This window comes from Amphibalanus amphitrite, unplaced genomic scaffold (assembly GCF_019059575.1).
Source record: "Amphibalanus amphitrite isolate SeventyFive unplaced genomic scaffold, NRLGWU_Aamphi_draft 002371F_arrow, whole genome shotgun sequence".
NCBI lineage: Eukaryota > Metazoa > Arthropoda > Thecostraca > Balanomorpha > Balanidae > Amphibalanus > Amphibalanus amphitrite.
The window spans coordinates 20,016-34,137 of NW_024883829.1; the positions used below are offsets into that span (position 1 = coordinate 20,016).

Sequence of the window (14,122 nt, forward strand, 5' to 3'; positions counted from 1 at the left end):
TTTTCGTCTGTCGGTAGTAAGGATGCACAGAGTTCAGGACCTTAACCCTGGTGAGGGCCGAGGGGGCCTACAACACTATGACATAATGGTGTGTGTGTGAGTGTAGGGGGGGGGGGGGTAGAAAAAGGCAGGAGTATGCCTAAATTTCGGGCACGAGTACCTACTCAACCTGCCGTAGAGTGTAGGAAGTCTGTGGGGAAACCGCGGTAACGCATGCGTCTTAAGTTTTCTTTTCTGTCTGAGTGCTTCAAGTGCTTTGGCGTTCAGAGCTCGGATGTGCGGTATAAATATCGCAAAATCGCTTGCACATACCAATAGTACTCAGCTATCGCCGCATGAGCGACGAATAAAAAAATTGATATCGTGTCCAGTTTATTATAAAGACACTAACGGGTTACCAAAATAAGACCGATATAAAACACTGCACACTCACAGCTGGACTTCATAGTTGAACCTGGTTAGGTTACAAGTTGAACTTACTGTTCACTGGCTTAATATGTTGGCGGCATCGATCCGCACACTCTAGTCCGCAAACAACGAAGACACCAAGAGTGCAAGTGAACGCCCTACAGGCATGACACGCGCACATTGAATACTGACGTATAATGAGGACAGCTGTCTTCCTAGCTGAGAAAATGTTGGAAATAGTTCAAAATCCAAAACGCTTTGCATCCGTTATGGCAACACAAAAATGGCGATGAACACTAGCATTTACCAAACCTTTTCTCGGCTGTTCGCACGGATTATAGATAAACCGTCCACGGGACGACAAAAAACACGAAGTTAAACAGACATTATCGTGGAATCCGCCCCCAAAAGGACTATCCACGCCGGTAACAGCCATTGAACAGCCGCACTCGATTAAATTACAGCCCCACACAAACCACACAACATTACCGAGTAAGTGAAAGAGCGTTTGTTAGATGACGATATATCATGACGTTGCTTGCAGACTGTACTACCCGTACAATTGATCTTCGTGCCACAGCACGACCGGTGAAGATCAGAGCAGCTCATCTGAAATATGGCCAAAATACAAAACCGTCAAATCGGTGCAATATTGCAGCTAATGCTTTTGAATATATAAATTTAGCTCGGTATGTTTATTTGAACGGAATGAGAAGGCCCAAGCCCACGCTAAGCAGGGTCCACAATACGCAGCCAAATTCAACTTAATGGCCGACATCGACGTGATTTATATAAATTACGATCACATTCACTACGGTAACGAAACGAGTGGACATGACAGAATTACTGCGGAAACGTTCATAACGCAAGGAAATACTATAACTCAGTCCCAGGCCACAAAACTGACAAACCCCACGGCCCACACCACCCTCCCCCCCCCCCCATCTCTGCTCTGAGAGAACTCCCTTTCCGCTCACCCGTGCTCCTGCGGTTCCACCCCCGGTCACGAGCCGGGCTTCTGTGCCTTCCGCACCAGCTGCACCAGGCTGGAGAGCCTGCTGAAGCCAGTGCCGGAGCGTAGCGAGGCGGCCAGGCACTGGCGGTACAGCTCCTCAAAGTACGCCGGTGTTTGTCTGTGAGGAGGGAGCGGAAAGGGAGGGGGGGGGGCTGTCAGCTGGCTCGACGATATTGACAGAAGCGCAGTCAGAAACAAGGGTAATCAGATATTAATGCAGCGTACGCTATAGCAGCATCAATAAAAATTGAAGTAGGTCCAAAACGAAGCATTACTTCAACAGCTTCGAGTCGAATTGCTTGCAAATATTTTGAGCAATGTCCAATTATTTACCTAAGGTCATTGCATCCTCTATATTCTCTCATACCGTATCCACTGACACCACTCTGATTCTTCGCGTCATTTTCTTTCAATTCATTTATCTTTTTCTACCTCCCGAACTCACTTTTTCTTATTGCCTCCATATTTCCTCAGCAGAAGGCAGACCGTCTTCAGTGCGTTCAGCAGGCTCTCAAACAGACACTGCGCGCCCTTCTGTACGCGTTCGGCCAGCTCTGGGTCCTGGGGGTCGGTGAGGGACGCCTCCCCTGCCACCAGCAGAGGCGCCAGCGGAGAGGACGGGGAGGCCACGGCCGTCATAGCCTCCTCGACCAGCTTCACGCGGCTAAACCAGTGGCTCATCGCTGGGGGAGGAAAGAATCATGCGGTTCAATTAATCGCTCCTCATTGGCGGAAGAGCTAAGAGACAGGGGCGACTGCGATTTATCCATTTCAAACCGTGACTCGCTGCTGAAGAAATGTAGACAAGACGGGGAGCACTAAGCAAATATCAATAGCTGGGGATCGCTGAGAAATGATGATAATGCAAATCACCTATATGCAATTAACACACCTGTACCTAAATAATGGCCGAACGACGTCACTACCAAATACCAATCGAATCAATCATGAACAAAATCCCCCATAGCCACCAAGAATAGCCCCGGGCAGTACGTGTCGAGTGTCGACCCCACACTGACCGGCCGCCTGGTGCTCTTTGACGGCCGTCTGGGCGTGTAGCATGGCCAGCAGACGGTCGGGCCGGCCGGCCTCCTGGTACCGGAGGGCCGACTGGCCGTACAGGTCCAGCGCCTCTCGGTACAGCTGAGCGCGACGCCGCTCGGATGTAGGTAGCCTGCCGACGGAGAGCGGTGGGCGGGGCTGAATGAGCGGGAGTAAATCGCGTAACGCACACTGGGGTTGGGGTTATGACAGGTGGACGACGCGTAGCAGTACTGAAAATATGGTGTTAAATAGGCTCCTCAACAGTGTCATACACCGATGGTTATTTAAGGGAAACTACGGTGATGAAGGGGCAGAAAACTTAACTACTAATAGGTCTTCTTTACTACTTCCTTGCTACCAGCTACCCAACTGATCCGCACAACCATTCACAAGGAGACGAGACAGAACATGACGAGAAAAAAAAACATGAAAGACATTCAAATGTGAGCTATAAAACCAACATCAGATACTCTCCCGTCATCCCGGTCCCGAAGCCAGCGGTCCCTCACCTGGCAGTCTCCTCGTGTGTGACTGCGTGCATAGCGATCACCTCAGCCGCATGAAAGCACACCTGGCGGCGCTCGGCGCCCGCCGGCATAAGCGCAGGGTCACAGAGCGCCAGCGCCTTCCTGAAGAGCTCCTGGACGGCGCGCTGCCGTCCGGCCGAGCCGGGCGCGCCGCCGGCCGCCGCCACATCGCCGTGCAGCAGCGCCAGCCGGTACCCGACGCCGCTCCGCAGGAGGCGCATGCGTGCGGCGAAATCGGCACACCCCACCACGGCGGCTGTCTGTTCAGCAAAGCGCGTGGAGCGGCCGGGCGCGGCGGCGGCGGCGGCGGCGCGTCCGTAGCAGGCGGCGGTGCGCTCCAGGTCCGAGACGGTGGCAGCCGCGTCGGCGAACAGCTGGTGGTGCGCCGCCGCCGCCCGGTTGTACAGGTGACCCAGGTTCATCTCCGTGGCGCACCGCTGCGGCGAGCCCTCCAGCAGACTGACAGCCTGCCGAGGGGCGAGACCGGTCAGAGATGAAGTCAAGAAGATAATTAGGTCTAGAGGGCCTGTGCACGGTCATGGACATACCTCAGCAGGAATCAAATGAAGCCAATCTCCATCCCATTCATACACTATGTATGTAGTCGCATTATTTACTCTTTACAAAACGCAATAGTTCAACCACCCGGGTTCAAACACCAACTCCTGCTCAATTCTCACCCTGCAGAAGGCGCTCTCGGCTCGTTTGTAGCCCTGCTCCATGGGTCTGCGCTGAGCCTCCGCGCGCGCTCGGAGCGAGGCGGCCGGCCCGCTGTCCACTGCCTTCATTACATCCTCCAGTCGCCGACTGTAGAGCAGGCCGATCTCGTTCAGCAGCAGGCCCTGGCGCGTGCGCACGTGCTGTCGCATCTCTGGAGACAGCTGTGGACGGGAAGAGATGCCGGTCGTTATAGCGTATTGTACGAGACTACTTTGACGATCTATACCAGCCAAAGATATTAGCAAATACAAAAACATCATTATACAATTGCAATACTAACTTATCTCATAAAGATAACAATTCCTTCAAGTAGTTGTCCATGGACTGATTTCCTTTCAGAACACATACTTCGTAGCACATGTTTGCCAGACGTGACGGTGTGACCTCGGAAAATGACTGTTAGAACAGTAGCCTACTGAGTATGAGACAAGCGCTAGTTTCTAAGTGCACGCATCACGGCGCATTCAACAAAAGACCTCTCAATACCATCCGCCCTTCCCGTCACGCACCTTGAGCGTGGCGGCCGACTCCATCGTCCTGACGGCGTCCTCCAGCATGTCCATGTCTCCGGCCACACCGGGCGGCCGCGCCGGTCTGCCCACAAACTCGGGCGGCGTATCAGCGCCCGCCTCCCGCAGTCGCTGAAGGAGACTCCGCTCCACCGGCTCGGTGGGCTCCCACCAGGCAGCACGCGCGGCCTCAGTGTCGGCGGCTGGCGCCCGGCTCAGCAGCAGCAGGCCGTCACTGACTAGGATCGAGGCGGCGGCAGTCACCTCGGGCACTGCCCCGCTGCCGCCGGCCGCCGCCACACACCGCAGAGCGGCCCAGGCCATGCGCAGGGCCGGCAGGGCGTCGCCCCGCTCGCCGGCTGCCGCCGCGCGCACCGAGCACAGGTGGGCCGCCTTCTGGTACAGCAGCATCTCCGTGACATCACCCTCATGTGTCGGTGTCGGCGGGGGCGGGGGCGGCGGCGGCGGCTCCGATGATATCTCAGACGGCTCGGATGCCTCTGAGGGCGCTTCTGATGGTGGCTCCGAGGTTGCAGCGACTAGAACTTCGTTCAACGGACAATACGGCATGGGGATAGCCTGAGCCGGGTGCGCCATCTTCGGCGCCTTGTCGTCGCGTTCCAGTTCGTTTCTCCGCCTCAGACAATCGAGCGCCGACAACACGTGCTCCAGCGCTCGCTCTGTGCGCTCGCGCGCGTCCCCGGCGATCGGCTGCGGCCGGGGCTCGCCCTCCCAGGCGTCCTGCTCGGAGGGCTGCACGGCGCCCTTCCGAGCCAGCAGGTCAACACGAACCATCGGCTGCTGGCTCCACGGCGAGTCCGTGGCCACGGTGCGCTCGGGACTGCGCGCCAGCGCCGCGTCTGCGTGCCCGCCGCCAGCGAACTCGGTGGTCAGAGGACGGTGGTCGCGCGGCACGTAACAGTCGGCCAGCATCATGTGGATGTTGGCACGCACCTGGAATGAAAGCACAGGCCGATCAGCTGGGTGGAATCGGAAATACAGAGTACAGACTTGCCACTACACAAACATGGAGGCAACCAGATTGATGGTACGAGATTAGCGCGTCAGGTTCCGATTCACAATATACGAAACTGATAAAGAGCACCATTATCTGATCTAAAGCGATAGATGATTTTCCACTTACAAAGGCAAAAGACCGTATATCAATCTGACCTGGAGGTACTTATCCGCCTTGATGAGTTCCAGAGTTTTGTTGAGGATAGTCCGCACGGTGCCCAGTCGGTCACCAAAGTCGACCACATGCCTCTTCCGAAGCATGTTGCAGGCAATTCTGGGGAAGGACACATTTCAAGGTCACAAAAACACCAGTTATTGCGGGTAGTGTAGTGACATACCAGACAAGTCTGTCATAAAAATGTTCGACAGTTGTGATAATACCTGCTTCTGACACAGCTCTATCAGAAATTGCGGCGAAACAGGTCATTATGTCAATCATATAGACTATACAAAGCTCACAACACACACAAGAAACGAAACAGGGCACAAACCGGACAACTTGTTCACCACTAGATACTGGTCTGAACGTTACAACTGTCGGTGGATGAATCACTCCCCACTGCACCGTACGCAAAGGGGAGTAGTAGATCCACCTTTACTGTGGCACCGCCATACGTCGGTACGCTCATGGATGGACGTACCGCCTTGAACCAGGTGCATATGCGTGAAACCAGTGGCTTGCTGATTATACGTGACTCGAACACTAAAAGTCTGTCACTCCTCTCAGTGACAAATACCCAATCTCTGTCAGTTAAATGTGTTTCACCTATAATCAGCGTCCTGCCAATAGCTGAGTTGTCTCCCCGACCCGCAGACGTGTCCTTCGCGTACAATGATGTCTCACCAGTACAGCAGCACGCTCAGCCTCACCGATGTCTCTTGTCTCATCAACGTCTGTGCCTCATCGATAGCCTCTCAGTGTATCACCAATAACGTCTCAGTGTCTCGCAGATGTCTCGGTACCTCATCGACGTCTCGGTACCTCACTGAAAACGCCTCAAAGTCTCACCGATAGCGTCTCATTGTCTTACCGATAGCGTCCCAATGCCTCACCATTGTCTCACTATCTCAACAATAACTTATCGATGTCTCACCGATAGAGGAGCAGCGCGACGTGGCCCGAGAACGGGTTGTCGTCCCGGCCGACGCCCTCAAAGCGGCTCTCCAGTAGGCTGCTCAGATCGTACAGCTTGACGCAGTCGTCATCCTCGCCTGGCGACAGGGACATGGTCGACCGGTCAGCCATAGGAAGGTGGATCAATCGAGAGTGAAACATAAGTTACCGAGAAAACACCACACTATAGAACTTAGAAGAACCTATGACTGGCATTAGAAGTAAAATAGATAAGAAAATAGTCATGTGACGACTGCACTACACAGTCCAAAATCCCAACTTTAATTAAAAGAACACCCAGCCTGGTACGCACGAAAAAACGCACCACACACTCGTCTGGTACTATGACAATTTGATACCAGGAGCACTTCCCTCTCCCCATAGCTTTTTCCACACAAGTGGAGTCAGCACCCCCAAGCTAACAAGCACACGTAAGCGTCTCGTCCTCACCTTTGAACAGCCAGTACGTGTGTCCCGTTTTGGTAGCATTGGCTCGGAGGAACGACAGGATGTTCTCCGCCACGTCGTGTACCACCTCGGGCCGGAAGGTCGAATCGGGGAGGTAGGGCAGCTCCTCAGTCTTGATCAGAGAGTATTTCCTAGGGACGGCAGAACCGACTTATCGTCAACAAAGACAATTCAGGGGTGTCTAGATGTGTTAAACCAGAAACACGCACACAAGGCCTAATGGAGCACTCACCGGAGCACGCCGTCCACGTGGTAGCACATGAGCACCTCGGGCACGTTGGACATTAGGTTGTCCAGCCAGTAGTCGAGGCCCGTCAGCACATTGATCGGTTCGGACAGGTCATGCAACCGCAGTGAGACGCACGGGTGCGTGCCACCGCCCAGAATCGGCATGTCCGTACCTGACGAGGGGGGAGGCGATCAACTGATGTCCCATGACATACTGAGTGCAATGGTGTGTCGAGCGATATCAACTTTTGGCTAGCCTTATCCCACCTTGTGATATACTCATAGTAGGTACCTCGTATTTACGAGCGAGCAAGCGAAGCGAGGTCTTTTCCATATAATCGGAAAAATATCAGCATTGAGCATGAGTTGCCCGGCTCAGCCCGGCCTGTAACGCTTTTGAGAGGCTTATATCTCATGAACCGGTGGACCGATTGGCCTCCGGTCTTTTCGTTGGGTAGCCCCATCCCTTCTACCACGTAATCAACTAGGTACTCTTGATACATCTACGTGGCCGTCGTGGCAGGTCCCACGTGGAAAGTCCAGGGCGTTTAAATTGTTCTGCTAAAGTAGCGCCTTTGAGAGGCCTACATCTTAGCAGCCGCTGAGGCGATTCATTTGCGGTAATTTTTGGTAGGGTAGCCCGGTAGCTGCATCCCTTCTACCAAGACGCTGCACAGTGCACACCTCCCACTACTCAACCCTCACTCACCTATCAACATTTTCAAATCCTGGAACGTCCAGAGCATGTTTCTGGCGAAGTAATGTCGTCGATATCGGCCGCGCCGGGGCGGCGGCGGTGTACCGGCGATGTCGGAGGGCGCCGGCAGCGCCAGCAGGGCCGGGGCGGGCGCGGGGGCGGCCGGCGACGGAAGGGCCGTCACGGTGTGCAGCAGTAGCCGCGAGTAGAGCTCGGCGGAGCGCGTGTCGACAGCGGCCGCCTCCTCCTCGGCGGCCGCCCGGCGCGCCCAGTCCTCGTCCTGACAGGCGCGGTGACGGTGAATTAGACCGACCTATCTATATCTATATACGGGCTTGAATTAGACTATCTGGATGGTGATTGGGTAAGGGGATGCTATATGTTAGCGGTGTCTATGCGGTGCGGTAGGATCAGGGCTAGGGAGTGGGGACGGCGACGTGGACGAGTCGGGTGGTTGCGACAATTTTGGCCAGCGAAAAAATAATCATACGCTGTCTGTGCTTTGAACTTATCACAGTCCACATTCGACAACAATCATGAACCTAAGCACCCAACCTTTAGTGAAAGTACGTCGTATGTATCAGATCACAGATGACAGCCCAACTCCAAAGGCCGCAGGCGACGGCTACCTCATTCACTTCAACACCCAAATACACGGACACGCTGCCCGCCACCCGTTCGGTACCTGAAACTTTGTGAGGAAGTGTTCGCGCAGCAGCCGGTCCAGCCACACCCACTCGGTCTTCTCCGTCTCCAGCAGGTGGGTGGTGATGTCGAAGTCGTCCAGCAGCAGCAGCCGGCCCACTCTGTGTACCACCATGCTGATCTGGGGAGGGCAGGCAGTCGACAATCACGGCACTTCTCGGACACAGATCAGTCATACGTGTGGATCGTGGGTCATCAATCACGGCAGTTATGAGATCGTCTCCGCTGACGGTCTAAAAAAAATATATTTGGAAGTTTGGAACAGTTGCTGCCTACCAAAGCATTTTAAATGCGAAAACGAGTTATCGGCATCAGGACCAGAAAAACATGAGCTCGCATTGCATTATCATTGATCAGCCCGGCTGCATTACCTCTTCCCGGTTATTGTATGCCAGCTTCAGCAGCTTCTTGATATTCTCTCCCTCAGATATGACGTCCACGCCATCCAAACAATCCATCGACATGTTCGCAATACAGAAACTGAAAAAGAACATGGATTATTTGTGTGAATTTCAAAGCTTTTGCCGGGACGTCTAAATTCGTCTAGTTATAACGCCATTATATCTTAAAACAATAAATGGTATTGGCCAAGAGGCAAGAGTCATTGTGACTGGTTATTATTATCGTGACACACCAGTTATGCTAAATTTTAAGCATTTCTACACTTGTGGTCACCCTACCCCATAAAAAACTCCTAAGAAACATGCACCCACTAATGGCACAGGTCCCCCTCCCCATGTCATTGCATCTGACCGCTACTTGTACCGGGCTGGGGCGCCGAGTCGTGCGGTCACAGCCCACCTGGAGAACTCGGGCCGCTCGTCGGTCAGCCGCTGCTGGTGGAGCACCTCGCGCTGCCAGGCGTCCATGTCGCGCGCGTAGCCGGGGCTCCAGAGCGGCACGGTGGCGGCCCGCGCGCGCCGCAGGTCCGTGTGCAGGTCCGGCTCGGTGAAGCCGGGCAGACGGTCGAGCAGGGCGAACTTGACCTCTGCGCACGAGCGCAGTCGGGCCGGCACCACGGGCAGCCGGTGGTCGGCCGCGCCGCCGCCCAGTCGCGGCCACTCGTCGGCATTGTCGCCGCAGGCGAGCAGGCCAGTGTCGCCGCTAACGCTCTCCGAGTGAGACTCGCAGTCCGTGTCAGACTCCATCGGCGGCTGCGGAACGAGGGCGTCTCTAGCTCGCAGAACGACCCAGGCCGGTCATACGGGGCGATCGAAAACCGTCTGAAATTGACTTTTTCAACCTGACCTTGACCTTAAACTTCTATAATGTCAGAAAGCCACATAAAACTTATGAATTTCTTGACCAAACTTGGTCAGAAATGTGTGTCACAATGTGTCACAAGACAGGTCATTTACATAGCTTTTAAACTGATGACCTCTTTTGACCTGGCCTTGACTGTAAGGAACACTGAATCAGGGGCTTAGCCAAGGGGGGGCCATAGGGGCCATGCCCCCCCCCCCCCCTGGAGCCCAAAAGGGCCCCCATCGTGGTGTCATAAGTACAGTAAGGGGCACAATAAAAGTAGAGTAAGGGCCCCTCGGGGCACTCCACTGGGTTCGCGGGGGCCTTTCGGGCCTGAGACCTTGCCGCTAGGGCCCTCTGGGCTCTCTTCATTGGTTATAAAAGGGCCCTTCGGGCCTGAGGCTTTGCCACTGGGCCCCTCGGGGCCCTCTCCATTGGGTTCGCAGGGGCCCTTCATAATTTTAAGGTAGTTAAGCAAATAACTATGTCATGAAATTAAGAAAATGTTGGGCCCCTTCGCTCACATGGGCCCCTTTCGGTCTGATTGGCCCCCCTGAGAAAAATCTTGGCTACGCGCCTGGCCCTGTCAGGCGTTCAGGGACCCCTTGGGGTCCTTAACATGCTCAGAGAGTTTTCCTGTAGATCAGAGGACCCGTCATGCGCGCTCAGGGGCCTCTTCATGCACTTAGAGGGCCCTGTCGTGTACTCAGAGAGCCTTTCTGTGGCTTAGAGGGCCCCGTGAAGCGATCAGGGGCCCCTCCATGCGCTCAGGGGGCCCTGTCGTGTATTCAGAGGGTTTTTTCTGTTTCTTAGAGTGCCCTCGTGTCAAGTTATCAGGGCTTACGAGGCTCTCATGGGCTGTAGGAGCCTTTGGCGGTCTGAAGGACCCTCATCCGACCTACGGGGCCCTCAAGACCGCCTTCAGAACCGGCTGAGCGACTCTATGAAGCTATTTGTGGGCCTATCTAGCAGGGACCCATGGACTGCTTACCCCTCAGTTCTAACATATTTTTCATTTTTTAAATATTTTTTTAAAATTTATTTGGGCCCCCTCCAAAAAATAGTGGATGAAATCCAATGACTTTTTGGATTTTGAGGGGGTTTACCTTGGGCCCCTGTAAGTTTGGCCCCGTCCTGGAGGAAATCCTGGCTACGCCCCTGCACTGAATAAAGTATACACTACTGGAATCACAATATATAGCTCTATATAAGCCAATTCTGAAGTATAGGTATGGGCCATTTTTCTCTCCAGTGAATCATGAATGCTGAGGTCACTGAAGGTCATCAAAGGTAAAATCACCAGGCCAAACTTTCCTGATTTTTATATTTCATTGTCTGCACACATTTCAATTTGAACCAAAAGAGCAAGGTATTTCTAGTTTGACTTTTTGAACCTGTCTTATAGGCACTTCAATGAAAAGCACATGCCACCTTCAACACAGGCCAGCTGAAAATGCCATTGCTATCGACAGTGCCAGCAACTGCATGGTCTGCAGCACCAGCAGTGTGGTCTACATGCCAAGGCCATGTGGCACCAGGGGCCAAGTCCGACTGGGCCCTACCACTGGCGATTACCTGCATGATCGGGTGGCCCAGTAATTGGTTCCTGGTCCATTGCACCTTGACCTTGACCTCATGCACTAGGGAGTAGGGATTCTATGTTGCGTTGCTAGGTACCTGTCGGTCTAGTTTGGATGGGGGCCGTGGGGATGGGATGCTTTGAGGAAAGGGTATGCACTCTGTCTGGGGATTTGGGTTGCTGAAGGTTGTAGTGACAATCATCGGTATTGGTAAGGCAGACGTAGCACAAGCGGGCTTACGCTGTGGTGTGAAGTGAAAGCAAAAATCGTGAAAACACGCTTTTTCTGTTGGTAGACTTCAACTTCAACCAGTTGAAGTTGAACTTGCCTCAGGTTAAATAGATCATAAGATAATCATTGGCGTAAGTTGGCCGCCAAATGATCTGATTTTCTTATAGGTACCTTACAATTTACCACGGTATATTTTTTTTTTTACAACTTAATTTACTTTGACCACGTTGTTTATTTATTTTTTTTCCTAATCCTCCTCACCCCCCCGAGCTTTTTTTGTGATTTCTTCGATCGTGTTCAATAGCGTTTGATGCACGGTGTGCACGGTCATGTTTGATGCTTCGGTCAAACAGCTGCTTTTGGAGAGGGGCATGAAGGGTGCAGTTATTTTTTTACATCTTAGTTTTTGTTTATGCGTTTTTAGACGTTTCTAGGCGCACTATTGTTGAAGTTATACAGGCCTACACTCTTGCTTCAGATTTCTTGCGGGGAGGACGTGGCAAGAACAGCTGATTGACTTTCTAGTGGTGACGTGGCGGTGGAAGACATCTTGGATCTTTAAGTTTTTGGTTTCAGTTTTGTTTAATTTCAATTCGTTCATCATTTATAAAATCCCAGTGCACAACGGTATGTAAAATGAAGCCGGGAAGGCCCGGTAAACGGGTGAGGGCTGATGAATCTTTTTTCGATCAAGGAAACAATGAAAACTCCGGGTCGTACCTCAAAATCAAACTCCTCTCGGGGAAAACACTTAAATCCAGAGGCTGGCCATGGGTGCAGTTAGGTGTTAGAGGTGTCCTGGGGGATGTTGACAAGTTGGAAAAGGCTAGTTTTTTGACTGATGGATCTTTGCTCGTCAAAACGAAACATGCTCTCCAAACTGAAAAGTTTCTGAAAGTTAGGAAATTTGCAAATGAGGACTGTGAAGTATTGAAAGATGAAAGGCTGAACACATCACGGGGCACTATTCGTGCATATGACTTAGAAGAACTTAGCGAGGACGAGGTGGTCCAGTGGCTAAAGGACTTTGGGGTTGTTGGAGCAAAGCGCTTCACCAGGAAAGTGAATGGACAAACACAAGGGACCCCAACCCTGCTACTTACCTTTGACAGACCATCCTGCCCAACAAAACTGCAAATGGACTATGTGACATACCACGTGCACACGTATATACCAAACCCCCTGCTGTGCTACCGGTGCGGCAAATTTGGGCATGCTCAGGAGCGATGCACTAAAGACAAGGTATGTCTAAACTGTGGACAAATGCCTCATGAGGGAGAATGCACGCCCCAGTGCATCAACTGCCGACGCACTGATCATGGGTGTCAATCTCATGACTGTGAAACATGGCAGAAAGAGAAAGAAATATGTAGGATCAAAGTGGAAGAGGAGGTATCTTTCAGCCAAGCCAGGAAACTGTATGATGACCGCCATGAGCCCCCTGTTCTCAGAAATTATGCTGCCACTGTGCGCACTCCACATATTACTGGAAGGCAGGAGGATGAGGAGTTGAAAGGAAAGGTAGAAAAGCTAGAGAAGAAGGTAGATGAGATGATGACATTGCTCAAAAAACTGACTGAGTCGCAGATCACAGAAAGTACCTCTAAAGGTGCTGCTAGTACAACAGACACAGTACGTGTAAAGGAAACCCAGAGGGATGTATTACAGAGATCGAGAGGTGATGAGACAATGGGAGATGCTACAACAGACAGTGATGAAGGGGAGGTGAATGATACGAGGAAAACTCATGAAATTACGCAACCCATGGAAAGAGATGAGGGAGACGAAATGATTCAGACATGTGACTTGACACAGACAATAGACACAGTGAAAAAGACCAAAGATGCTGCCAAATGGCAGACTGTACAAAGGCAAAAGGGTTTAGGACGAGGAAAAGGCAAAACCAAACCACAGGTATCTGCTTGTCCAGATACCATCCCCCCCGCTCCCCCGCTTGTGAGAGCAGGCATATCCAATGAAAGAGCAGGGGACAAACCCATGACAAGAAAGCAGTCATGGGTAGATATTTCACAAGCGGCATCAGACAACTGATTGGAGTGAATAGTATATTCACTAGTAGCTAGTTAGTTTTTCTTTTCTTTAAAAAAACAAAACAAAAAAAAAAAACAAAACAAAAAAACAAAAAAACAAAAAACAAAACAAAAAAACAAAACAAAAAACAAAAAAACAAAACAAAAAACAAAAAAACTTCTCTAAACTCTAGAGGCAAACACATACTACACCATGGTGAAAATAATGCAATGGAATTGTAGAGCATTGATTGGAAAATGGGCTTCTGTCAAACCCTTCCTTATGACCCAAACATGTGATGTTTACTGTTTACAGGAAACTCACTTCCTTCCATCAGATGAATATGATTTTAACTTGCCGAATTACACAAGGTATGATGTTTTTGGCAATGATGAAAGGAGACAGGGAGGTGTGTGTATATATGTTACTAACAGGATTCCTCACAGACTGATAACTGTGAACACCAACTTACAAGCTGTGGCCTGCTCCATACGAATGGGCAGCTCAACCATGCACATCTGTTCTCTTTACCTACCCCCCACTGAACCTTTACAATATGAAGAGTTGGAAAGTCTGATTAAGC

At 51.9% G+C, this 14,122-nt stretch overlaps 2 protein-coding genes across 3 annotated transcripts; one reads left to right on the top strand and one right to left on the bottom strand.

Moving 5' to 3' along the window:
* Nucleotides 1-359: 359 nt before the first annotated feature.
* On the bottom strand, nucleotides 360-11,701 carry LOC122376882 (erythroid differentiation-related factor 1-like). 2 transcript variants are annotated; one of them, XM_043356869.1, is made up of 16 exons: nucleotides 11,273-11,701; nucleotides 9,254-9,606; nucleotides 8,824-8,932; nucleotides 8,433-8,573; nucleotides 7,760-8,027; nucleotides 7,055-7,223; nucleotides 6,805-6,953; nucleotides 6,335-6,452; nucleotides 5,397-5,514; nucleotides 4,224-5,177; nucleotides 3,675-3,875; nucleotides 2,977-3,461; nucleotides 2,443-2,597; nucleotides 1,869-2,106; nucleotides 1,386-1,541; nucleotides 360-1,017 (listed from the first exon to the last, which is right to left on the bottom strand). In XM_043356869.1, the coding sequence occupies exons 1-15, from the start codon at nucleotides 11,276-11,278 to the stop codon at nucleotides 1,412-1,414; spliced, it is 3,594 nt and encodes a 1,197-aa protein (XP_043212804.1). In that variant the 5' UTR covers nucleotides 11,279-11,701; the 3' UTR covers nucleotides 360-1,017; nucleotides 1,386-1,411. The 2 variants fall into 2 exon arrangements, with proteins under 2 accessions (XP_043212804.1, XP_043212805.1); XM_043356870.1 differs by having other exon boundaries at nucleotides 11,518-11,652.
* Nucleotides 11,702-12,144: 443 nt separating this feature from the next.
* Nucleotides 12,145-13,605, top strand: LOC122376883. The gene has a single exon (XM_043356871.1). The coding sequence runs from the start codon at nucleotides 12,145-12,147 to the stop codon at nucleotides 13,558-13,560; it is 1,416 nt and encodes a 471-aa protein (XP_043212806.1). The 3' UTR covers nucleotides 13,561-13,605.
* Nucleotides 13,606-14,122: the final 517 nt, after the last annotated feature.